This window comes from Cynocephalus volans, chromosome 9 (assembly GCF_027409185.1).
Source record: "Cynocephalus volans isolate mCynVol1 chromosome 9, mCynVol1.pri, whole genome shotgun sequence".
Classification (NCBI taxonomy): domain Eukaryota; kingdom Metazoa; phylum Chordata; class Mammalia; order Dermoptera; family Cynocephalidae; genus Cynocephalus; species Cynocephalus volans.
In genome coordinates this window covers 130,477,865-130,504,692 of record NC_084468.1, presented here as the reverse complement: position 1 = coordinate 130,504,692, position 26,828 = coordinate 130,477,865, and the positions used below count along the sequence as shown (strand labels likewise).

General features: G+C 41.4%; 1 protein-coding gene across 2 annotated transcripts in view; it reads right to left on the bottom strand.

Moving 5' to 3' along the window:
* The window catches only part of ARHGAP10 (Rho GTPase activating protein 10), a 300,664-nt gene that overhangs the window by 153,475 nt on the left and 120,361 nt on the right, over positions 1 to 26,828 (bottom strand). For both annotated transcript variants that reach the window (XM_063107709.1, XM_063107710.1), the window contains exons 8-10: positions 21,509 to 21,638; positions 18,606 to 18,712; positions 16,686 to 16,780 (exon numbers count right to left, since the gene is read on the bottom strand). In XM_063107709.1, coding sequence (XP_062963779.1) covers positions 16,686 to 16,780; positions 18,606 to 18,712; positions 21,509 to 21,638 — 332 coding nt within the window. The remainder of the gene's footprint in view (positions 1 to 16,685; positions 16,781 to 18,605; positions 18,713 to 21,508; positions 21,639 to 26,828) is intronic.

Genomic DNA, 26,828 nt, shown 5'->3' with positions numbered 1-26,828 from the left:
ATATTTTCTCCCATTCTGTAGGTTTTTCACTTTGATGATATTCTTAGCACATATGTTCTTAAATGCTCCTTTTAGCTAAGAAAATATTCGAAGTAACCTTTTAATGAATGGAGAGAGAAAAGAATGAAGCACACATCCATCTAACCACTGGTAATCAAAACAATAATGGCTGGTTAGACTCCACACACACCCCCCCCCCCCCGATTAGACAATTCTCCCCTTTGCTCTCAGTAAAAGATCCCATAAGTATCAGAGCAGCACATGGATGTCTGAGAGCAAAAGACAGCAATTTCCCAATCTTGGGATTTAAAAGCCTCCACTCTGAGTTATATCAACTCTGATCTGGCCATCTCTGGGCATCTCAAACGAGAGAAAAAAAGAACTCTGACACTGTTTAAAGCACCTTATTTTGAGTTTGTTACATGCAACCAAACCTGATATGAACTAATGCTTCAATTAAGTGAAAACTCTTGATTTACATTTACACAAATCAAACGCAAGCCCAGGCTCTATATTGAGTTTATTAAATATCACCTACAGTTACAATGCTACCTGACCACTCTTTCAAACCCAAAAATTAAAACAGCAAAAATGGATACTTGGAAAGAAGACAAAATATATTCATATTAAACATATGCAATCAACTGTGAAATTGCTATATTGTTATGGAAACAGACTGGATCAAGAAGCGGTTGGCACTCAGAGGGTTGGAGAGTCAGGTGTTTTTATTACACCAGAGGGCCCAGACAAGCTAACGCTTGGAAATCTGGACCCCGAGCTCAAGTCTCACAAGGTTTTTAAAAGTGGACTCTTCCAGGGTTTTTTATACATATATATATATTCCCCCCCCCCCTTTTCTCAGCATTCACAAGGTTAGCATATGTGGTCTGTGCAGATAAGCGAGCTCGGTTACAGAAGCCAAAAACAGAAGCAGTGATTAGCAGCCAGACTTGTGGAGCAAACAAATATAGTTTCAAGGACAAAATATTACTTCAAGGACAAAACAGGCTTATGAGAAAATTATTTTGGAATTTTTCCCAACATTTCCCCCTTTGATGCTCTCTCTAGACTTCTGAGTGAGCATCACCTTATTCAATATTGTTTTCGGGGTCTAAGAGACGTTTGAGGGAGGCACAGTCTGTTAAGGCTAGCAGACTACCGGCTGTTTTTCTTTTGACCAAAGTTTCTATGGTGGCATGAATGCTGTGCATTAACAAAGGGAGTAGACAGGGTAAGATCAGACAGATACCTAAAATGAACAGAACAGCTCCTATTATTGTTTTGAATCCTCCAAGCATATCAAACCAGTCACCAAAGACCCCCTTGAGATTTATTCCCGACCATTTTTGTACTGGAACATGAGCTAATTTTCTTCTTTGTGTGGCTATGTCAGTAACTGTTTTATGGTTGTCATCTATATGAAGGCAGCAGTCCGAAGAATTGAGTTTTCCACAAACTCTTCCTCCTTCCACTAGGAGGTAATCTAATGCCAGCCTATTTTGATAAATGGCTGCTCTCATTTGGGACTGTTGTTTGGCCAAGAGTTCCAGTGCTGAGGCAGTTCTATTGGTGATTAGTTCTAAAACCGCTTGTAATCTTATGATGCGGTTTAGCATATAGATGGAGGTTCTATAACCCCAACTACCATCCTGAGCCCAGGTGGCTGGTCCATAGTATTGTATTATTCATTGGGGAGGCCATTCATCCTCTCCCCACATTTGAGTTCCCCCTATGTCCCCTATGCCTGTTGTACTGATAGATCGTTTAGATCTTACATCATCATACAGAGGGACTCCTAACTGTGGGCCCCATTCCTGGGATAACAAGAAAAAACGTGGCAGAATAATTCTCAGAGTGCAACATCCATTCCACCCTTCCACCTTTCTCCCACAGATCCAGAAAAGTCCTGCAGGTGCCCCCCCAAACTTTGAGATCAGTTGAATTCAGATTTTTTCCAATACCAGTTAATTTTAGGAATTCCCTGGAAGGGCCAAGATCCTGCACAACTCTGCAACTGAGGGTATCTAGTACTTGGAATGCAGGAACAGTTGTGGGTCATTTTATTGGCTGTAAGTCGGACCCAATACTGGGTGGTGGTGTTAGACCACCAGGTATAGATTGCTTCATTTAAGGAGTATACCTGCTGGCACGGGGTTTCTCCAATCTTTTGGGTGAACCTTTGGCCCCTTCTGCTCAGGCAGTCTCATCCTACAACTTCTGAAGATAAAATCCAACTGGGGATGGGGGGACAGGTGCCTGTGGGGTAATAGTTTTATTCCATAGGAGAATTTGGAGAACCTCTAAACTCGACCCTTTCCATGGCCAAGTTTCACTCATGAAGGCTCCCCCACATAGCCAACAGTGCAATATGTTCAGGGTTTTAGCTATGTTTTCTGCCAATAACATAAACAGGTTCTCACCAACAATGGATAAGTCTAGGGTCTCTTCGAAGGAGGCCCTGAGTTGGGTGAGAAATCCCATCTCTTGATGGCCAGTTGGGGTGATCATGGGGACCTGAATGTTCGAGAGAGTAGGCTCAATCAGGACCTCTTGGGTCCTGCCTTGAGGGCCTATATGTACACAGGACCTCTTACCATTTGAGATGTTTATACATGGGTTGGGGTTTTCAGAGCAGAAATAAACTCCATCAGGCCCTCAAGTACCTTGGACCTTAGTCCCATTTGATAGGAGGCAGGGTTGCTTTTTCCTTCTTTCTCCCTTTTGTTTAAAGGCCCCAGACTTGAGGCCCTGGCATTTACATACAGGTACCCAGTTGTCTGGAAATATACCCATGCCTAAGAGATTGAAAAAGTCATGTGGTGGATCAGGTGAGGGATCCTTTCAACTTCAGTTCAGTAGAGCCTGTGTGAGAGGCTCCACGGACTAACACCAGGAGGTGGAAGTGTAACAGTCCCATGTTCTGGTATAAAGTTAAACAAGGAAATCTATTATTAATCGCAGAATAAAACTTAACACTCTTGACAGGCAGATAGAGTAAAGAAAGGGTTAATTTAACAGGCACATTGCCACCATGAGATGCCTAAGAAACATCCTGTTGACAGGAAATAAAAGAATGCTAGTAAGAGCTTTTCTATTCTATTCCAATCTTTTGGGGCAACTGCTGTCAGTCCTATGGCAAATAGCAAGGCAAGTAATATAACAAAAACTAAAGGCAAGGGGTGACATATGTTTATCATTTCATAAAAGTTTATCAGTGTACTTGCTATATTCTGCAGCGACAAAATCCTCAAGCTTTGGCCGTGCGTGGATTGGTCAGCTTCCAGTGTGACCAAAGCAGGGCTGTGATGGGTTTTGGAATGTCTCCAGAGCTGGATCTTGAACGGGTCAGAGGGATCAGCCTTCACAGACCATGAGTTGACGTCACCTAGGGAGGCTGCCTGTTTCACCTGCATATGGTGGATCCAGGGAGTGAGACCTGCCACCTTAACTGCAGTAGGGGTGGTTAATACAATTATGTGCAGCCCCATCCAGGTTGGCTTTAAAGGAGCCTTTTTCTAATCTTTTACCCACACTGTGTCACTGGGTGGAAACTGATGAGCCCAACTTCCTAAAGGGAAGGGAGCTCCTTCTAAAACTGTCTTGGTTATTTGCTTGAAAGTCCTAGCCAGTGACTGCAAGTACTGTGATATCTCTACCTCCCCAAGCTAGTGAGGGGCCCGCTGCATTCTAGCTATAAGCGGGGGTGGTCTTCTATACATAATCTCAAAAGGGGAATATCCTGATGGCCCCGTCATACATCGGACCCGTAGCAAAGCTAAGGGAAGCATATCTATCCAGGGTAGCCCTGTCTCCTGACAGAGCTTGGCTAATGTGGTCTTTAGGGTCCACTTCATGCGCTCTACTTTCCCTGAACTCTGTGGCCTATGTGCTGTATGGAGCTTCCATCTTATCTCCAGCATTTTGGCCAGTCCTTGAATGACATCTGTGACAAATGCTGGCCCATTGTCTGACCCCATAGTGAGAGGGAGCCCATATCTTGGGACCACTTCCCTTAAAAGGGCCTTTGTGACATCTCAGGCTTGTTCAGACTGTGGGCAATGCCTCAGTCCATCCAGTGAAGGTACATATCACCACCAGCAAGAACTTATAGCCCCTGCAGGAACTTACTTCAGTAAAGCCCACTTCCAGGACCCGAAAAGGTGATGTCCCAACTGGGGGGCTGGCCAGAGTCTTTGCTTGGCATTGTTTGGAATACAGGTCGGGCATCATGAGCTGACCTGGGCACAAAGAGAGGCCAATTTGGGGATGAAGTAGTAGTAACTCAGAATGGTTTCCAGAGCCGTTTTACCCCAGTGTGTGAGTCGGTGGACCAGCCACTGAGGAACCACCAGTCTGTGCTCTGGGAGCTCCCACCATCCTTCAGGGATTTAATTCTTTCTCTGCCCATTGAGCCTCCTCTTTTGCATACTTATCTGCTGTGCCATCTCTGGTACCAGCATGATTTTGGCAGTTTCCTTAAGGCTTTTAGCAGGCTCTGCTTAGGCGCTGCTCTCTTGGCCATCTGATCAGCCAAGTGATTTCCTTCACTGATCCTGTCAGTGCCCTTTTGATGGCCTTTGCAGTGGATAATGGCCACGTGGGTGGGCTCCCAAACTGCCTCGAGAAGCTGGAGAATTTCTTCCTTGTTTTTGATCGTTTTCCTCCTGCCATTAGCAGGCCCCGACATGCAAGGCTGCAAAGGCGTATTTAGAGTCAGTGTAGGGCCGACCCCGTGGCTCACTCGGGAGAGTGCGGCACTGGGAGTGCAGCAGCGCTCCCGCCGCGGCTTCAGATCCTATATAGGGATGGCCGCTTGGCTCACTGGCTGAGCGCGGTCACAAAAAAATAAAAAAATAAAATGGCTAATTTAAAAAAAAAAAAAAAAAAAGAGTCAGTATAAATGTTGACCCGCTGTCCTTTTCAGTCTGAGTGCCTGGATAAGTGCCCATACCTCTGCCTGCTGTGCTGACTGACCCTGGGGCAAGAATTTTGCCTCTATAACCTCTTTATGAGTTGTTACCACATTTCCAGCTCTTCACTGTCCTTCCTCAATGTAACTGCTCCTGTCTGTGAACAGTTCCATGTCTGGGTCAAAGGCAAGTCTGTCAAACCTGGCCTGCTGGAGTATATTTCATCTATCAGTTCTTCACAGTCGTGGTCTGGGGAGCCGGACTCAGCAGGTAGTCTGGATTCAGAGTCTGCACTGTTTCAAAGTGCACCTGGGGGTTTTCACAGAGGAGTCCTTGATGGTGAGTCACCCTGGAGTTGGTCAGCCACTTGCATCCGCGACTGTTCATTAGGGTGGTCACTGCATGTGAGAACTTTACATTGAGATTTTTGTCCCTGAGTCAGTTTCTCTGCCTCTTGGATTAAGGTGACAGTAGCTGCAAAGACCCACAGGCAAGGTGGCCAGCCGGCTGCCACAGTATCCAGCTGTTTGGACAAGTATGCCACCTGCCTCTGCAAGGGCCTTAGGGTCTGGGTGAGGACCCCCAGAGCCACATGATCTCTCTCGTGTACAAAGAGGTTGAAGTCCTAAGTTATATCTGGAATCCCAAGGGCAGGAGCCTGGGTTAACAGGGTTTTAATGTCTAAAAATGCATGCTCTTGCTCCGGGCCCCACACTACAGTCTCCCTTTCAGCTCCTTTGATTGCTTCATATAGGGGATTAGCCTTTTTTGAGTATCCTGGTGACCAGATTCGACAGAAGCCGGCAGCCCCAAGGAACTCACGGACTTTTCTCTTGATGTCTGGTCGGGATATAGCACAAATAGCTCATTTCCTTTCTATTCCCAGCAAGCAGAGTCCTTCAGAGATGTGGCAGCCTGGGTATCTGAACTTCTGTTGACATATCTGTGCCTTTTCCCATGACACCTCCTTGTATCCGAAGTCAGAGAGCAGACTCAGTAGGGCTCTTGTTCCTTCCCAGCAGCTTTCCTGTGTGGGACTAGCCAGGAGGATGTCATCAACATATTGAAGAAGGGTGCAATTCAATCTGTCTCCTGGAAAGACAGCAAAGTCTGAAGCTAGTGCCTTTCCAAAGAGTGCAGGTGAGTTTTTGAACACTTGCGGCAGCCTAGTCCAGGTCAGTTGAGTTTTCCTTCCAGTTCAGGGATTTTCCCATTCAAAGGCAAACAGTGGCTGACTTTTGGGCACCAGTCAGAGGCAGAAGGCGGCATCCTTGAGATCACAACAGGAGAACCATCTAGCCTTTACAGGAAGCAGACTCAGGAGCGTGTAAGGATTGGGCAACATGGGATGTGAACAAGCTGCCTTGTTCACAGCTTGCAGATCCTGGACTGGATGGTACCCCTTTCCACTGGGCTTCTTGACCAGCAGGAGTGGCGTGTTCCAGGGCGAACGGCACTCCACCAAGATTCCTGCTTCTCACAACCGGTGGATGTGTTCCTGGATCCCCAACTGAGCTTCCCACAGGACTGGGTATTGTTTTACCCTCACTGGCATAGACCCTGGTTTTAGCTCTATAATTACCAGGGCATGGTTCTTTGCCATACCCAGGGGTCCCAATTCTGCCCAGACCAAGCAATAGCCTCTAAAGAAACAGTCTTAAGGTCCAGTGGTCCTACGTTTGAGTCTTCTTCAGCCTTGGTGTATAGGTGCCATTCCTCTTCCCTGGGTACCAATACAACCATCATTAGGGTTTCCTTGTTACTTAAAGTCAAATGAGCTGCTTCCCTGGGTGTGAAGGTTATTTGTGCCCCTAGTTTTCTCAGCAACTCTCTTCCTAGTGTGGGTACTGGACAGGCCTTGCAGAATGGCTGGTCTGCTTGTGTCCCTGCAGCACCACGATGGTAGCCTTTTGACCTGAGAATGGAGCCACTGGGTGGGTGACTACAGAATGTTCTGCCCCATTATCCATCATGAAAGCCATAGGTTGGCCCCCATCACCATTTTGACCATGGGCTCCTAGGGGCCCAGGAACAGGGAGCTTGGTCTTTCCTAAGCTGAGCCTATTCCTGCAAGGCCAATGAGGTTCTGGAACTCCTCGCTTGAGAGTTCAGGCTCATATTTTTTCTTTCCAGAATGTGCCTTATCTTTGGACGTTGGTTGGGGTTTCTCCCACTTTCTAGGCACCCATTTTTCCAATGGCCAAACTCCCTGCAAAAAGCACACTGGCTGAACTGTAGGGGTGCCCACCCTTCTCAGCAGGCATTCTTCTTCTTCAGTGCAGAGCTCCAGTCTGGACTGAGTGCTGCTGCCAGGAGTGCCACCTTCTGTCTCAGGCAATTATCTGCCTCTTTCTGGGCCTCCTGATCTTGACTGACAAATACCTTGTTGGCCACCTCTGGGAGTTGCGTGCCATTCATCCTAGCAAAACCTTCTAGCTTTTGAAGCTTGCAACGGATGTCAGCACAGGACTGGGCCACAAAGGCTGCACTGACCATCCGTTGATTCTCGGCTGCTTCAGGTCAAATGGTGTGCAGATTCAGAAGGCCCCGTGTAACCTTTCATAAAATTCTGCAGGTGGCTCATCAGGTTTCTGTGTCATGATGGTTCTTTTGGACATATTAGTGGGTTTCCTGGCTCCTGCTCTCAGCCCTTGGAGAAGGTCCCTCTATATCAGCAGAGTTGATTCCTCCCCTCTTCTTCGTTGAAGGCCCTTTTCAGCGCTGTGTCTGGTGCAGCATCTCTTGCCCAGGTCTCAGGATCCATGGCAGCTGTAGGTGCCTGCTTTCATAACCACTGCCTAGTGCTGGTCAGGATGCATCACTGTTCCTCGGTGCTGAAGAAGGTGAGGAGTAGCTGATGACAGTCTTCCCAGGTAGGCTGATGAGTAAGGAAAATCGACTCCAAGAGACAGATGAGAGCCTAGGGCTTTTGTGAACATGAAGGATTATGGTGTTTCCAATTCAAGAAGTCTGTAGTTGTGAAGGGTTGATAGTAAAAGAGGGGGCATCCTGGCTGTATACCACCATCTGGATTGACCTGCTGTGGGCCTCAGGTCTCCCGCAGGGACATCTGGAGGGCTGGAACTTGTTGAGCAGAGCAGAGTCATCTCCCCACCAGTTCAGGACTTTCAGGACTCTCTGGACTTTCTGGCGATGATGCTAGTGGGGTCAATGGAACTGACATTGGGGGGCTGTCTGGCAAAGGGTGCCTGGGGCCAAGCATCCCCGAAGGGGTGGGATACAGCGGAGGCAAAAGTTCTTCATCTGGGTCTCCTTGATATATAGGCCTTTATATTTCTTTCTGATTGTGCTTTGACTTCCGCACTGTTTGTACAGCAAGGACCTTACTCTTTCCCTTACAAACACAGAACCAGACCTAGGGTGGCAGAGTCATAGCTATAGTCAGCCAGGAGACTATGTATGGAAATTAGTCCACGTGTCTTGGCTTCCCTGTAATGACCTCATAAACTGCTTGAACTTTCAGGAGGTCTAGGGTCCCTTCTGGAGGCCACCCAACCCCAAAGGTGAGCCATTCTAATTCATACGGGATCCGGAGTTTCCCGGGGGTCATTTTAATCCCATACTCCCCTGAATACCACTTTTTGAAGCTTTTTAGCATACACTCCAAAACCATGGGTCTAGAGGCAGCCCCTCCCATGGTGGTGGGAATTCTTTGTGCTGCTGCTGGACTGGGCAGACCAGCGGGGCTTGCACGCCAGATGCTGCTGGTGACTCTACTTCTCAAAAGCAAAAAGTTCCCACTGGCTTGGGAGAGGGGGAGGCTGATCAGGCTCAAGAAGGCCAGGTCCTGCAGCGGTCTGACCTCCAGAATACGGGGCGAGGGGGGAACACTTTCAGGGAAACCTACAAGCTACTGGCCTAATGAGGGGATCTAATGGGTGACACATGAGAGCATGGAGGAAGGTCAAAGGGCCTCTAACAAAAACCTCTCAGGGTTCTAAGGAATGGTAGCCAGGCGATCATGAGGAGAAAGGGGGCCAGAAAATTGGTCTGTGGCAAAAGAGATGAATCACAAGGGGAACTGGATCCAGAGAGGAAAGAAACAGGTTCCGGGGAGGTCTGGACCCAAGAGGCCAAGCGACTTGGTACAATGGGATAGTGTCTCGATCCTCGGCACAAAAGGAGCAGCGGCATGGTGGTAGGGTGAGGTGGCTGAGGAGTTCTAGTGTGGGAGGGTCAAAATAAGTCTCAGCAACTACTTCAAAGAAGCATTCCCCCAATTTCCAAGGGCAGAGCGGTCAGCCTAACATGGACTGGGCCTGTCAGGGTTTAGGAGATGGATCCAACCTTCAGCGTCACCCTGGTCCAAGAAGAAACTCCCACCTCTCTTTCAGGGGCACCAGAGGCATTCAGGCATCAACAAGGGCGTTTCCTTCCACTATGTGTGGGACCCCTCACAGATCCCTCACTGCACCGGGGAGACAGGGGTAAGGAGCCCCCCTTCTCCTGGAGGAGAAGGAAGACCACCAGGGACTGGAATCACCATTATGCCTTACAACATGACCACGGACCCGCAGGCTGGAAGCCACTCAGAAATTGCATTTATCGCTTGGTTCCATACACAAACACTCATACACACTCAAACAGAAGTTAGACATTTCCCTCCCCCAAACCCTCACCTGAGCTGAACAGAAGGGCCTCGCCACAGGGCCCCGACCAGATAGACCTTACTACAAGGTCCGGCACAGAACAGAAAGGCCCTGCCACAAGGCCCCAACTGGATGGACCTTTTACAAGATCCAGCACAAATGCTCAGGGACCAATCAGGCTCTCAAAGAGGCCCTTCCAGAAGGTGATCAAGCTCCTCTTCCACCCATAGACAGGCCTGACTGAACTGATGGGGGAGGGTGACTACCTGCCCTGCAGAAGGTGGCAGGGGAGGTTGTTCTGGCTGGTCCTTCCCTCTGCTGAGTCCAGTCGGGCAGCGCTCCCCAGGACCAGCAAGGTCCCATTCTCCAAGATCCGAACAAAATGACCAGGTGGTGCCTCTTCAGTTCTTCGTGGCATCGCCAATCCACCAGGTCACCCTGCCTGGACTGGTGGCTCAAGGGGCCAGTCTGAGTTGCTTCCCGGCCAATGCACCAGAAAATGTTGTGGAAACAGACTGGACAAAGAAGCGGTCAGTGCTCAGAGGCTTGGAGAGTCAGGTATTTTATTATGCTGGCAGGTCTAGACAATCTAATGCATGGAAATCTGGACCCTGAGCTCAGGTCTTACAAGGTTTTTATAAGCGGACTCTTCCAGGGTTTTACATTTTTTTTTCCTTTTCACAGCATTCACTAGGCTAGCATATGTGGTCTGTGCAGATAAGCGAGCTCGGTTACAGAAGCCAAAAATACAAGCAGTGATTAATAGCCAGACTTGTGGAGCAAGCAAATAGAGTTTCAAGGACAAAATATTACTTCAAGGACAAAACAGGCTTATGAGAAAATTATTTTGGCATTTTCCCCAACAATATGAAGGTACCTAATAGGAATTCTGCACAAAGTGTATCAGAAATCTACTTACAATACCTACACACTCAGAAACAGAATAAGCTTATTTTTCTTTAAGCAGAATAAAAACACTGGATAGAGCTCACAGTGTAGCAGTGTGGTACAGAAGAAAAGGACAGTTGACGGACAGCTGCTTGATTGAATCTAATGCCAGTTCTGTTCCTTCTGATCAATAATTCAATTTCATTTAATCCAGTACAAATTTCATAAATGCCCACCATATGTAAAGCATTAAATTTGGTATTTCAGTACCAAGTAATATTAAGTGAGACAGGGTTCCTACTCTCATAGAATTCAGAATCTAACAGATAAGGAACAAATTAATTATAATTCCCAGTAGCCTACTGGGTAAGGAATCATGGAAATAGATAGGAGAAGAGCTTATTTCATTCAAACTTTTCACTAAATAATGCCTTCAAATCCCCAGAATTAGAGTAGAGGTCTCAAAGCACACCCCCCACCACTAGATCATGCTCTACAAGTGGGAGACCAATAGCAAAACACTGACGGCAGGGGGTGGCTGGAACCTAAGGGGCCCCCCAACACTATCCATGGATAACATTAAACCTGAATAGATGTTTCTGCTTAGAAATGAGGAAAGAAACCCCACAACAGGAACTTGTAATTTTTTTTTAAGTAGCTTGATCTTGAAGACTCAAGGAGACACATACCAAGTCAAACAAGGAGCTTTAGAAAAAGTTAAGACTAACACTAAGCATGTATTACTTCTGAAAGAAATATTTATGTATTAGTATTTATATGGTAGGATTGAATTCATATACTTATATAAAATGCTGGATCTCATAAAGAGAATATACCTCCCTCCAAAGAATTCTTAGAAAATTTACAAAAACCAACCTCTATCTCCCACATCTTCACTCTTTGAAATGTATACTAGACATCCCAGCAATATTGAGCAGAAGCTGGATATAAGAACCTGGAGGTCAGGAAAGAGTGCCGGGTAGAGAAAACAAATTTGGGAGTTACCAACATATGGGCAGCACTTAAAGTTATGAGGCTGGACAAGATCATAAGGGAGCATGAGGAAAGAGAGAAGAGAGCTAAGGACTGAGCCCCAGAGAACTCCAACCTCAAGAGGTCTGGGAAATGCAGAACTGGCAAAGGAGTGTGAAAAATGAAAAAGCCAGTCAATGGGAGAAAAAGGAGGGAGGTGTTATGCCCATGAACCAAGTGAAGCAAGTATGTCATAGAGGAAAGAGTGACGGGCCATGTCCGATGCTACCTCCAGGAAAGAACATAAGAACATGGGCACTGACAATTGACCAAAGGACGCAGCAACATGCAGACGGTTGATAACTAAATCAACTGCGGTGGAGAGGTGGCGCATGGGCCTGACTGGAGAGAGCACAAAAGAGAACAGGAGGAAGGAAACTTGAGGCCATAAATATAATGGCTTTTTCTGAAGAATTTTTGCTGTTTATGGGGGGAAAGAAATGAGCAGTAGATAAAAGGGAAGGCTTGTTTCAGCGACGGTGGTGGTGATTTTATTTTTGAGATGGATGAAGTAAGAACATTTTGTATCCTGATAGGAGGCAAAACTAATGTTAACTAATGTTAACTATTGTTAACTAATAGCCTATTTGAGGCTTGTGGTCACAAATTTGAAGTGATCCCATTGAATATGACAAAACGTATCTCTAGGAAGAGAAAAGGCAGAACTGAATCTTACTTAAGTTGGGGTTGTGAAAACAACCCAAGAACAGTCTGACCAAGAACAGTAAAGAAGGAAAAGAGCATTGAAGTTGAGGGTATTAAAAAGAGAGTGACTTTGATGACTATGACATTTAAAGTCGGAAAGGAAGGAAGTTAGGGCAAAAGGGGGCCAAAGGTCAGTAAAATCAATTGATTATAGGTCTTTATTGGGGAACCTAGGGGTACTTACTAGGAGAAAGTAAGCAGGGAAAGGTAGAAGGTGGTGTCAGAAAAGAAAAAGGCTTACAGTTGAGATTACCACAGGACTGCAGTTCCTTGTGATGCCAAGGTCAGAGGAACGATCACAGCAGGGAATGGCTAGAGCACGGGAAAGAACAAGGTCACCCAAGGAGGGGAGTCCAAGGAGTCGAGAAGCAAAGTGCTGAAAGAATCATCTAACACGATACTAAAATCACCAAGAATTATAAAGAGTAGAATTGGAGATACACCATCTAAGAAGCTAAAGATTCTGAAAGCAGTTCAAATACAAAAAAGAGCAAGAAAAATACAGATTGTAGAAAGATAAACTTTGAGGGCAAAACCATGAGAATGAATAGATACAGAAAAAAAGAAAAGACAAATGTGGGAAATGGCCATGTGTAAGAGTCATGGCTGAAACAGAGAGAACCAAGAGATTTGAGAACCTCAACGGTTCACTGTCATAAAGGATGGGACAGTTTCAAAAGGCAGAAGGTAAACACCAAGTCAAATACTGCTGTAGCTGCCAAGCACTGTTTCCTACTGGATTTCTCTATTGAGTGACTCACAGGGATATAAATCAACAGGACCAAAACTGAATTCACCAATTCACCATCTTCTCCCATCCTTATTCCTCCTTTGTTTTCTGTCTTAGTCAATGGCACCATCTAGTTGCTTGAGCCAGAAACCTTCCCCTTCCTTCACCCCAACATCCAGCATATCTCTAAAAATCTCCCTCAAATGGATGCCCCAGCCTCACTTAACACATTTTCTGGAAAAACAACACTACTGATTCGCCTCCATCAGTTATTTAGGAAAAATCCTAATCATATGGTAATATGCTGAGGCTTATAGCAGAGTGATTAAGAGCTTAGCCTTCACAGGGGTTCAAATCTCAGCTCTTCCACTTACTAGCTATGGAATGCCTCAATTTCACATCATAAAATGGGAAGAACAATATCTAACTGACAAAGGTGTGGTGAGGATTAAACGAGGTAAAACACATAATTTAAAACACTGGCACTGGCTGTCCCCCAAGGCTGCAGTGCAGCAGAGGCTGCTCAGTATGCAGTGGTGCCATGCAGTCCCACTCAGGCCCACCATAGCATGGGAACACCAATGGGCCAAACACTGGAGGGATCCAACAAGTGCTGGACTGGCAGGGAGCCTGCTGAAGCAGGAGCCCATTCAGAGAGCCAGGCTCTGTGACCACCAGTCTCTGCAGCAATGCCCTCCTCCCACCAGTGTCTGACCTAGGCAGCAAGGGAAGCTTGCCCACAGCACTGCCTAAGGATGCCCCAACATGGGCACCTGTGCCTGTGCCCTCCTGCTTTGTGTGGCATTGCTGTCATGACCAATGCTACCCTGGATCCCCCACCATGAAGCATCAAGTGTTCTGTGGAGAGCCACAGCTGGACACACAGGGAGTTAAACCCTTGACCTTGGTGTCATGACACCATGACTTCATCTTTTTCAACCTGGATGCCCTTTATTTCTTTCTCTTGCATGATTGCCCTGGCAAGTACTTCCAATAGTATATTAATGCAATTCCCATCAAAATACCAATGACTTTCTTGACAAAAGTAGAAAAAACAATCCTAACATTCATATGGAACAACAAAAGTCCCTGAATAGCCAAAGCAATTCTACATAGATATACAAAGCCTAAAGCTAAAGGCATTACACTACCTGACTTTAAATTATACTACAATGTTACAGTGACCAAAACAGCATGGAACTGGCATAAAAATAGACACTCAGGCCAATGGAACAGAATAGAGAATACAGAAATCAACCCACGTACTTACAGCCAACTGATCTTTGACAAAGGCACCAAGAACATGCACTGGGGAATGTACAGCCTCTTCAACAAATGTTACCGGGAAAACTGGGCATCCACATGTGGAGGAATTAAACTAGACCCATACCTCTTGCCATATACCAAAATCAACTCAAAATGGATTAATGACTTCACTATAAGACCTAACACTATAAAACTCCTAGAAGAAAACATGGGGAAAACACTTCAGGGCATAGGTCTGAGAAAAGACTTTATGAATATGACTCCAAAAGTACAAGCAACAAAAGGAAAAACAAATGGTATTATATGAAACTAAAAAGCTTCTGCACAAAGGAACAATCAACAGAGTGAAAAGACAACTTACGGAATATTTGCAAAATACATCTGACAATACATTAATATCCAGACTATACAAGGAACTCAAACAACTTAACTGTAAAAAAAAAAAAAAAAAAAAAAAAAATCCAATTAAAAAATGAGCAAAGGAGCTGAATAGACATTTCTCAAAGGGAGACATACAAATGGCTAACAAGTACATGAAAAAATGCTCAACATTGCTAATAATCAGGGAAATGCAAATCAAATCCATCTCAAGATATCATCTCACCCCAATTAGACTAGGTAGATATTATCAAAAAGGCCATGAATAACAAATGCTGGCAAGGATGCAGAGTAAAGGGAATACTGTTGATGGGACTGTAAATTAGTATAGCCATCATGAATGACAGTATGGAGGTTTCTGAAACAACTAAAGGTAGAACTACCACACAATCCAGCAATCACACTATCAGGTCTATACCCAAAGGAATGGAAAGCATTATGTTGAAGGGATACCTGCACTCCTAAGTTTACTGCGGCTCTTTTACAATAGCCAAGTTATGGAACCAACGTAAATGTCCACCAATGGACAACTGGATAAAGAAAATGTGGTGCATATATACATGATGAAATGCTACTCAGCCTTAAAAAAGAATGAAATTCTGCCATGTACAGCAACATGGATGAGCTTGGAGAAAACTATAAATGAAATAAGTCAGGTACAGAAAGACAAATACCACATGTCCTCACTCATAAGTGGGAAGGAAGGAAGAAAGGAAGGGAGGCAGGGAGAGAGGGAAAGAGAAAGAAAGAAACAAACAACAATCAATAATAAGCTGAACTTTCAGAAGGAGAGAACAGAACTGTGGTTACTAGAGGTGGGAAAGGGTGGGGGGGGCCATCGGCAAGAAATCAGGTAACAGACACCAGGAATGATCACGTATTGTAATGATAAATATGCTAATTACCCTGATTTAACCATCACATATTTCAAATTAACAGTCAATTCTGTACCCAACAAATACGTATAATCAATTATGTTTCAATAAAACAATTATGTAAAATGCAAAAAAATAAATAAAACCCTGTCACTTAGGACTCATATAAATGCTGGCTATGGGTGTGCGCACACATATGCATGCTCAAATTATATTTTACAGACTGAATCTCTTTATAAAGTTTTTGAACAAGTTCTTATTGGATTGAAATTTAACCTTTTACATTGACATTCTCTTTTACTTTTCTCCAATCTTGGAAAAATCCTTACTTAACTACTTGTCCTTTTCATGGTAGTACCAAATTGATCATGTGCTTAAGGACACAGTTTTATGTACCTGGTCTTCCATTCATTTATTGGAAAGTAAAGCACAGGTCTTTCCTGTCTGCAGTACCCCCATAGACTCAGCTATATCACCCAAGGGAAGAAGCGGCATTAATTATTTTTATATTCTCGGGTTCTGACCTGAACGTTTGCTTTAAAATTTTTCATATCATAAGACTACTATACAAACATGAAAAAGCCTTATCTAAAATCCATCACTGCCAAAACCAGGACTGACAAGGAATCTCTGTGTTGTCAGTGACTAAAAAAGAAATACTGTATGAGTCCCGTGATTTCCCTTAGTGCTACTGGAGGACACAGAAATTAATGCCAGATAAGTAGTAATAATGATAAACAAACTTTTGTCCTTCTTTTACTTCCTCCTCTCCGGCAAGGATTATTTTATAACTAAATAACTGAAACTCATACAATAGGAAAAAAATAACTACTCTTTGAGTAAACATTCACAGTTTGCCTAAGACCCTCCATCACATAGAGTACATACACTGAAAATTCCCACACACGAACATGAATATTTTTCTATATTATTATCTACCACCACCCATTCTTAGCTTTGTCACCCAGTTATTCACTCTCACTTACTGTTCCCTTTCTCCCACAAATTAGGCTTGGATCGACAATGAAAGTTCCAATGTTATTTTTTAAGTGACAACATTGGTCTGAATGACTTCAAACTTCAGTCAAGATGAAGCTATCACTCCACAGCTAAACATAGTCACCAAGACTAAACAGTTTATAATGAATACACAGCCTGGAAATGTACCAAGATAACATTCTTCTAGGCCATGGAAATCACAGCTGCAATTAACCTCTTTTTTTTTTTTTTTTTTTTTAATTATCTTTTAAAATGACTCTTTCATGTCATCCAATAATTCCAATAAACTTACCGGTCAGCAGCTTCTATGTCGAAACAAAACCTTCTGTCCGTGGAGTCAGTATGCCTTTTGGTACATTCTTTTAAAAAGAAAACTTCTCCATCCCCCTGCAAATAATCATTTTAAACATTCTCAAAATCTATGGTAAAGTGTATACACACTGAGGCACCCCATATTGCAGGTGGGAAGCGAAGGTTCAAGATTTTAAGTCCCTTGTCTTTGTCCTATTCACCTTCACACTAAGTTTATATAAACACTTTAGAATCTAAAACCTTAATCATTTTTTGTCATTCTCCTATTCTTAAGGTTTTTTAGATCTTGCTCTGACTATAGTAACATTAAACCGGACCTCACCAATGTTAATTTTCAAAGGTCAATTAACAATAGTTTCCAGTTGCTGGGATATTTGTTATTCTCTTATCATACTCTTTTTTAAAGAGTGAAAACTTATTTCTATTTCATATTAACGTTATACCATACATCAATATGAGACTGTGACCATTTTGGCCTATAAAAATTGCAATTCCATATGGATCGACCTAAAAGAACACTAAGGTCCCTAGATCAGGTACTGTGATAATCTAAAGCTAGAACTGCTCGATCCATGCAGTTTTTCTGTTTCCTAAGCGAATCGCTCTGAATTTATCTTTACTTACTCATTTTAATATGGTACCATTTTATTTCATTAAATCATCCTCTCTCTTAGAGCATTAAAAAGAGGGGAGAAGACAGGAAACAGAAGCAATGCAGGAATACATGTATTCCATAAAAAACTATAAGGAGTCTGAGTACACATTTCCGGAACATTTTAATATTTTCTAGAATATGAGGATCTCTAAATAATATTAAAGAAACATTCAAGTATATAAATATTCAGAATATCACAGTTATATTCCATTTTTTTATTATTATTTGGAGGCTAAAACAGAAAGATATAACTAAGCAGAAATGTCTTAGGACTTGAATTAGCTCTGACAGGAAACTCAGACTGAAACCTGATGCTTGATCTTAACCCCATCAGCCCTCAGGAGTGATATCCTTACTTCCTCCTCTCCTCTGACCCCAATTTTCCACGTTTATTTCATTTTTACATAAATGTGTTTTTATTACAAACTGCTTTAAATATATTTTTCAGGAAGAAGCAAAGTATATGTAAATAGAAGTGAACTTGGGTTAATTCTGTATTCACCTAAGCAAAACTACACCCATCCACCCAGCCAGCAATGAATTAACCTGCTTTCATTACCAATTGTATTCAATATTGGTGGGAAGAGCTTTGTCTCTAGACCGTTAATTATTTTAAGCTGCATCTTCTATTTAAAATGCATATAAAAATCACCTTTCCTACACAGCCAACTCCTGAGGTCTTCTTGCTCATTTCTTATTATCATGCTTTCCTTTGCTGTTTATCTCTTTGGGAGGAGTACTTAAGTAAATGTAGAATACCTAAGTGAGAACTCTGTAAGTCTAACTGAACAACAGTAAAATTCATTAGAGATCACTCTATATTGTTTTCAGGCTGCGAATATATGTGTACAGGTCAGATCTCCTGAGTAAATGCTGAGTCATGAAAGCTTGCTGTAGATGTTTATCTCTATCTTCCAATAACAGTGATACAAAAGGATTCCGCTGTCCTTTAAAAAAAAAAATCAGACTGCAAAAATTCGTGCATGCAATTCAGAAAACAAAGGAATTGTTCTGTTTTCTGGCCTATTTTATTTAGAAACAAAAGAGAAAAAAAAGATTTAATCCTAAAAAACAAAATTTAATTATCATTGGTAAATATAAACAACTAATAGAACCCATTAAAATGACACCCTCACACACTTTATCTCATAATATAAACACTATATCTCACATATATATACGTGAGATATAAACACTATATCTCACATAGAATAAAATCTATTCTATGTAGAATCAAATACTTACAAGTTTCCCCCCAGATCTGTGCTCAAATGGGATCATGTTGAACTTCTTGGCTGCTTTCCGATACATGCAGTAGTGTTTGACCCAACTGGAACCAAATGGAGCAGGCCCTTCAACAAAAACAGAATTTTGTATTTTCCTTCGGAAATAAGCAGACATGCAAAGCTCCAAACACATTACTGAAGAGGAAAAACCAGCAAGTAGCAACTAATACAGCCCAATGAGACAAACCAGCAATACTCCTGGTTCTAATAAACCGGAAAAACTAGGGAAAATAAGAAGGCCACAGAGATACTTTAGACAAGATTCTAAGACATTTTCAGCAACAAAGAAGTGATTTAAAGACAGGCTTGTTAAATAGTTTGCTAGAAAAACCAACAGTTTTCTCATACTTGCAAATCTCTTAATAGTAAGCTCTATTTTTGGTATATTTCTAGGTATTAAGAACTCACAAGGGTTTCACAAGTTCCATTCAATATATGTGATAATTTTGGATTCAATTCTGGTCTCTCAAAATGATAGAATTGTAAAATCACAGTGCTAAGAAGCAGCATCTAGTCTAAAAATCCACCTACTGCTTTTAAGTCCACTATCTATAGCACTGTGGTAAGCAGCTGCTCTTACGATGACAGTAAAGCTAAGCTTTAGAAACAAGTATGGAGAATAAGATATGTAAGACTCAATAGGGATGAGCTGTCCATATATGTACCAGAACATTCTCAGAAGCTCTTGTCAGCACATGCTAAGTCACAGTTCTTCATCTGAATTTCACCTACCAGTAAAAGTCCAATTCGAACAAGTTAAAGGTTAGACCCAGAGTATGACAATTTTTCTTTACCAAGACTTTTTTTTTTTTAACAAAGTAATTAACATCTATCACCACCATAATTTCATATACAAACAAATAAACCTTGTATAACTGAAAATCAAAAGGACAAACTCAGGAGGGAAAAAAATGACTCATTTAAAAGGAATGCATTTAGCTTTAGGAAAATCTAATTATGTTATTTGGGAGGGAGGAAAAAGATGAAAGTGATTACCAGACTTAATAAATTTCATCTCAGACAATCATTATTCCAAAGACCTGAATTTGGGAACCACTAGTATATGTGTTATAAATAACTACCATTTGTACTGTGTTCTATGATTTGCAAAAATATTGCACAGATATTTCATTTAATACTAAGAAAAAAACCTCAAAGAGGGGATGGTATATTATGGTCTTTTTAATCTAAAGAAACTTTAGCTTTGACCAAATGCCTGAGAAATAACAAAGCCAAACCTCAAGTCAGAATCACTGGCCGCAAATATCAAGGTCTTCCCACTAATTAAGCCACCACCCTTACACCCACCTGATCCTACTCAGCTGGCTCTGGGCATAGAGGCTAATGTCGCTCTTTCACACCTGTCTAAGCTCCAGGCAATTTACAAGACGGTGCCAACAGACTCTAGTCTCAGACTGACAATTCCAGCATTTAGTAGTTGTGTGTTCTAGGGAACATTATTTACCTCTCAGTGCATACACTTTCCCATTGATAAATAGGGTGATAACAGTACTTTATACTTCATAGGGTTGTTTTATGGATCAAAAAAGACAAGTTGTATAGAGTTTAGCACAGTGCCTGCCATACAGTAAATGACAGAAGAATTTTGCCACCCGTTTTTGCTGTTTTTTTCCCAGTCTAGCTTTAGCCAATTTTTCTCAAAGCCAGTAAGTTTTAAAAAAAAAAAAAGTTACACATCTAAAAATTAAAGTTTCTTATAATTTTCATTTGGCCATATAATAGGAAGAATTCTAACATTCTCATGACTCTATCCTGGCTTTTAATTTAGTTCTTTCAAATTCAATTTTAAAAACTGGGATTAAGAAGATAAAGTTGTGAGAAAAATTCAGAGCTCTGCCATGTCACGTAACTGTTCTTCATGAGAAGATCTAATGAGGGAAAATGGAAAAACTACCATCTTCTGCTGACTGCATGTAATATGAACGTCAATTCAAAGCATGGATACCATGTGACTGTTCCCTGAGTACTCTACTCCTGAGCAGGTCAGTCTGAAAGTCCCATAAATCAGTCATACTTCACAAATGGAATGAAAATTGTAAAGCACTCGAATTACAGTTAAGGATGGAAAGGGAGAAAAATAATAAATACAGAAAAATTTTACTTTCTTATCCTTTCTATTAACTAGCAATTGGGTTCAACAGTTGAAGACAACAACTTTAAGAGCTTTGCTTTCAAATTAAGACCAAATTGTCAAAAGTTTGAAAGAGATTTGGGTCCTTTAATTTTCAAAATAAGGACACCCTATTTGTGGCATTCACTAAGACACAAAAATACCAAAAAAACCCTGTAAAATAAGATAGGATGCCATGTAGAAATTTTTTTATGGCCATCTGCAATCTTCCTGATCATTTCGGTAAGAGCCAACTATCTGAGGTTGGTGTGGATAGAAATGGTGTGAAGGGAGAAAAGAAGCACGTCCTTCTTGACCTTAGCACGAAGGCAAAGCAGGGGTGTGGGGAGGAGGGTAAGGAGAGCATGCCTATATGAATGTGTGCATGTGTAGGTCAAGAGCACGGTGGGGAGGGGAAAGGAGGAAAAAGATACCACCTTTGTAACTCCACCTCTCACCGAATTCTGGCTCCCTTAACCGCAAGCTCCTGGAGGGCACGGTATAGAGCAGCGTGGTCACAGCTCTTCTAATCTCACTGTATGCTCCGGAGCATGAATATGTTCCCCCCACAAATGCAAAATACACCTGCTAGAATAGGAAGGGCAAAGAGAGTGGTGGGAAAATGTCGCGGTAATTATAGTAAGAGCAGAGTTTTAAATAATTTGGATTTTTTATTTTTAATAATTTGGATTTTTAAGCAGCCATTCAGCCACTGTTTGAGGACCACTTACTTTTTTCCTGTACATACAGGTAGCCTTCTGCTGTAAACTGACTTGCTCGTTTGTGGTCCTTAGGATTCTGTCTGATTTTGTTCATAAGCTCTTCTACTTCTGACCTTGTTCCTTCAAATCGATTCCGTGTCTGAAATAGATAAAAACACATAAAAATTTTAAGTTCTCCTATGAGTTTTTTCATGCACATTTTAAAGTTTCTGGATAACTATAATTAAATTTGTAGGATTTTTTTTTTTTATAAATTTCTCAAAATATCTCCATTCTTTCCAGTTTGTCTCCTTATTGAGATTCACGTTCAAAGAAAAAAAACAGTGGTAAAATAGCTAACAGAAGAGTATAATAAGCCAAGGTAACTAGAGGTTATTTACTTTTGAAACTTTCTAACACCACTAATAATTCTATTATTCAACATAAAAAATCCCTGCCTTCAGGTCTCATACTATTACTATAGTTTAGTTTGTTGTTCTTGGTTGTTAAAAAGTCATAAAAGATCTACCTGGGAAGTATTTCCCTTGCAACAACCAATCTGACAGAAGTTATTACTATTATACTAGCAACCTAAGGACTTGAATATAAAAAAAAACTTAATTCTTCTTTGCAAACTGATTAATATGAGTGTCAATTTTTCCAAGTCATAGTAATTTGTGCCTAAAAATGACCTTTCTTCCCTGAAGGGGGAAAATCTCACCTACAAATAATGTCTTTCACATCTCAAGAGACAAATCACATTTCTGAAACCCAGGAGACTTGGAATACCAATATCTGTCAAACGGCTCCACTGAAAACGCAGTTGCGAGGTGAAGTGACAAAATTACCAGGGCAACTGTGATGAGTCAGCACCACCGTTTCTGGACATTTCTTTCACCCATACTCAAAAATAATTTTATTAATTCCGAAAAACTGCTGATGAGAAACTGTAGAAGAGCCAGGATAGAAAATTATTATTGAAATTTCTCCTCTCTCCTCCCTACAATAAAAGGGGCTACCCAAGGGTCCTAAGTGCAGAGAAATGCTAGAATGGTACATTTTTTCCCTAGGTGGATGGGAAATCAGATAAATGTAGACTGTAAAAGGAAAAACCTATCCACAGAGGTTTATTTTAAACACAAACTAAGAGCTAAAAATTTTTTTGTTTATGTACTTTAAGTAAAAGGCTGCAAAGAGGGTAGAATTCCTTTGTTGACAGCCAGTTCCCTCTCTTCTTCCCATCTCTCATGTCTCTACGGTTTCTTGTCCCCATCTTTACACTGATTTCACCCTGATTTTATTCCCTTTCTCTGTCATTTTGCTGAAAACCCAACCCTCAACTCTTCTCATTTGTGTATAATACACATATGTACATATATGCATACACATGTATATGTGCATGCCATATGCAGATGTTGCCAACACACACACACTGCTTTTTAACACAATGAGTTGTACCCAATACTCTCATTATTTATGTTAATACTCAAACTGTCCTAGATTGGACCAGCAGGAGCCCCTTCAAGCTAGTTCCTATGTCTTTAGACCTGTCCCCTTAATTTTTTTTTGGCAATTCCTTACTTTCTGATCCAATAAGGTATCCCAGGTTCATCTTATACTTCCCCTGTCCCAGTCCTGGAAACAGCCATTTCTCCAAAGGAGCCACTGTTCCTTTTAGTAGAGGGTAGTATTTAAAAACCAAGATCTGGGCACAGTGTGGTCATAGCTGAGGTGGGGTCATTGTTTCTAAATCTTCTCAGCAGAAAATGTATAAATACACACACACATGTATTCCCTTATACAAACACATCACCACTTTCTCGGCTGCAGACAGCTCCACGCAATGCCCCTCGACCTCACTACTACTTCCTCAGACACTTATGTCTCTGCACTAAGAAGGGAGGGTTTTAGCTATCTTTTAAATGTACCAAGTTTAGGTAAATTATGAATTGAAGTGAAAATGACATTTTTTTTAATTTGACAATAAATCACTAGAATAGCTAGAACCTGGCAGTTAGTGATTCTAAATTTCAGGTACAGATAAAGATATCCTCTAGTTATAATAATGTTAGACTGTAAATGTTACAACAGGTAACATTTGAGCACCTACACTGTGACTGGCACTACAGAAAACACTTCAGTTCTTTAGTCCTCACAATAACTTATGAGTTTGGTCACTGCTTAGCACTGTCCAATGCCAATAAAACACCATTGCTGCCTTGTTTTCCTTCCTTTTCATACGTGCTTCAGTAAATAAACATTTCCAAACAACCAGCCTTAATGTCAGCCTTATAAATTAAATCTTTTATTTATCCCACACATTTGCTAGAAGGGAAATTCCATTTGGGGACTAAGCTGGAATTCAGACACATCGGAGCATGTTTGGAAAAATGACTGTTCAGACTAGGCCACCATATTAAAGGGAAAAGAAAGAGGAATAAGGAGCCACTCACACTGTTTTACCCAGAAATAAAGCTTTAAAAGTAGAGGGCAAAGAGTGATGCCAAATACAGACTGCCGTTCTTCATATAAGTTTTCCCATGCTGGCCCCATGACCTCATTCATGGAGCAGAGGAAGACAGAATTTAAAATATGAAGACGTATCAAGAAAGTAAGTCCATTTACAATAGTCACCAAAGAATAAAATACCTAGGAATAAAGTTAACCAAAGAGGTGAAAGATCTCCACAATGAGGACTACAAACCTCTACTGAAAAGAAATTAAAGAGGACACAAAAAGATGGAAATACATTCCATGCTCTTGGATTGGAAGAATTAACATTGTGAAAATGCCCACATTACCCAAAGTGATCTACAGATTCAATGCAATCCCAATCAATATACCAATAACATTCTTTACAGAAATAGAAAAAAAATCCTAACAATATGGAACAACAAAAGACTGTGTATAGCCAAAGCAATCCTGAGCAAAAAAAAAAAAAAAGTCAAAGGCATAACACTACCTAACTTCAAATTATACTAGAAAGCTATAGTAACCAAAACAGCATGGTACTGGAATAAAAATAGACACTCAGACCAGTGGAACAGAATAGAGAACCCAGAAATCAACCTACAGACCTACAGCCAATTGATATTTGACAAAGGCAATAAAAACATACATTGGGGAAGAGACTGCCTCATCAATAAGTGGTGCTGGGAAAATTATATATCCATATGCAGAATAATGAAACTAGACCTGCACCTCTAAACCCATATCAAAATCAACTCAAAATGGATTAAAAACTTAAGTATAAGACCTGAAACTGTAAAACCACTAAGGGAAAATACATGGGAAACACTTCAGGAACTAGGACTGGGCACAAACTTTATGAACAAGAGCCCAAAAGCACAAGCAACAAAAGAAAAAATAAACAAATAGAACTATATCAAACTAAAAAGCTTCTGCACAGCAAAGGAAACAATCAACAGAGTGAAACGACAACCTACACATTGAGAGAAAATATTTGCAAACTATACATCTGACAAGGGCTTAATATCAAAAACATACAATGAACTCAAGCAATTACAGTGTAAAAAATAAATAAATAACCCAGTTAAAAAATGGACAAAGGAGCTGAATAGACATTTTTCTAAGGAAGACAAACAAATGGCCAACAGGCACTTAAGAAAATGCTCAACATCGCTAATCATAAGGGAAATGCAAATTAAAACAACATTGAGATATCACCTCACCCCAGTTAGACTGGATATAATCAAAAAGACAGAAAATAACAAATGCTGGCGAGGATGTGGAGAGAAGGGAATGCTCCTACACTTGATAGGACTGTAAATTAGTACAATGGAAACCATATGGAGATTTCTCAGACAACTACAGATAGATCTACCATACCATCCAGCAATCCCACTTCTAGGTATATACTCAAAGAAATGGAAGTCATCATGTCGACGGGAAACCTGCCCTCCCATGTTTACCACAGCTCTATCTACAATAGCCAAGATTGGGAGCCAACCTAAATGTTCATCAACAGATGACTGGATAAGGAAAACATGGTATATACAAACCATGCAACACTACTCAGCTGTAAAAAAAAGAATGAAATTCTGCCATTCACAACATCATGGGTGAGCTTAGAGAAAATTATGTTCAGTGAAATAAGCCAGGCACAGAGGGAAAAATACCACATGTCCTCACTCATAAATGGGAGCTGACAGAGAAAGAAGGAAGGAAAGAAAAACCACAGTGGTGTGTTGGACTTGCAGAGGGAGACAGCACACCTTAAGCTGAGGACTGGATTGGGGGAGGGAGAATATCAGGGATTAACTGGGTGGGAGACATGGCAAATAATCACAATTTGAGGTAATGAGTATGCTGATAGTATTGATCTAGCCAACACATCTTGGGCATAAGTGGTAACAGTCAGCTTTGTACCCACATGAAAATGCATAACCAATAAAATTTTTGAAATATATATGAAGAGTTTGACTTAATCTTTTCCACTCTCGATGCACCAACTGTCCCTGTTTGCAGATGATATGATCCTATATATTGAACAGCCTAAAGCCTCTACAAAAAAACTCTTAGAGTTGATAAATGATTTCAGCAAAGTTGCAGGATACAAAATCAACACACAAAAATCAGTAGCATTTCTATACTCCAACAGTGAACATGCAGAAAAAGAAATCAAGAAAGCTAGCCCATTTACAATAGTCACCAAAAAATAAAATACTTAGGAATAAAGTTAACCAAGTATGTTAAAAATCTCTACGAAGAGAACTACAAACCACTGTTGAGAGAAATTAAAGAGGACACAAGAAGATGGAAAGATATCCCAGGCTCTTGGATTGAAAGAATTAACATTGTGAAAATGTCCATCTTACCCAAAGTGATCTACAGATTCAATGCCATCTCCATCAAAATTCCAATGACATTTTTCTCATAAATGGAAAGAACTGTCCAGACATTAATATGGAATAACAAAAGATCACGCATAGCCAAAGAAATCCTGAACAAAAAAAAATAAAGCTGAATGCATAACACTGCCTGCCTTTAAACAATACTACAAAGCTATAATAACCAAAAAGCATGGTACTGTCATAAAAACAGACAAACATATCAGTGGAATAGAATAGAGAACCCAGAAATCAATCCATACACTTACAGCCATCTGATCTTTGACAAAGACACCAAGTCTACACGCTGGGAAAAAGACTGCCTCTTCAGCATATGGTGCTGGGAAAACTGGATATTGATATTCATATGTAAGAGAATGAAACTAGACTCACACCTCTCACCTTATACCAAAATCAAATCAAAATGGATTAAAGAATTAAATATACATCCTGAAACAATAAAACTCCTTAAAGAAAACATAGGGTAAATACCCCAGGAA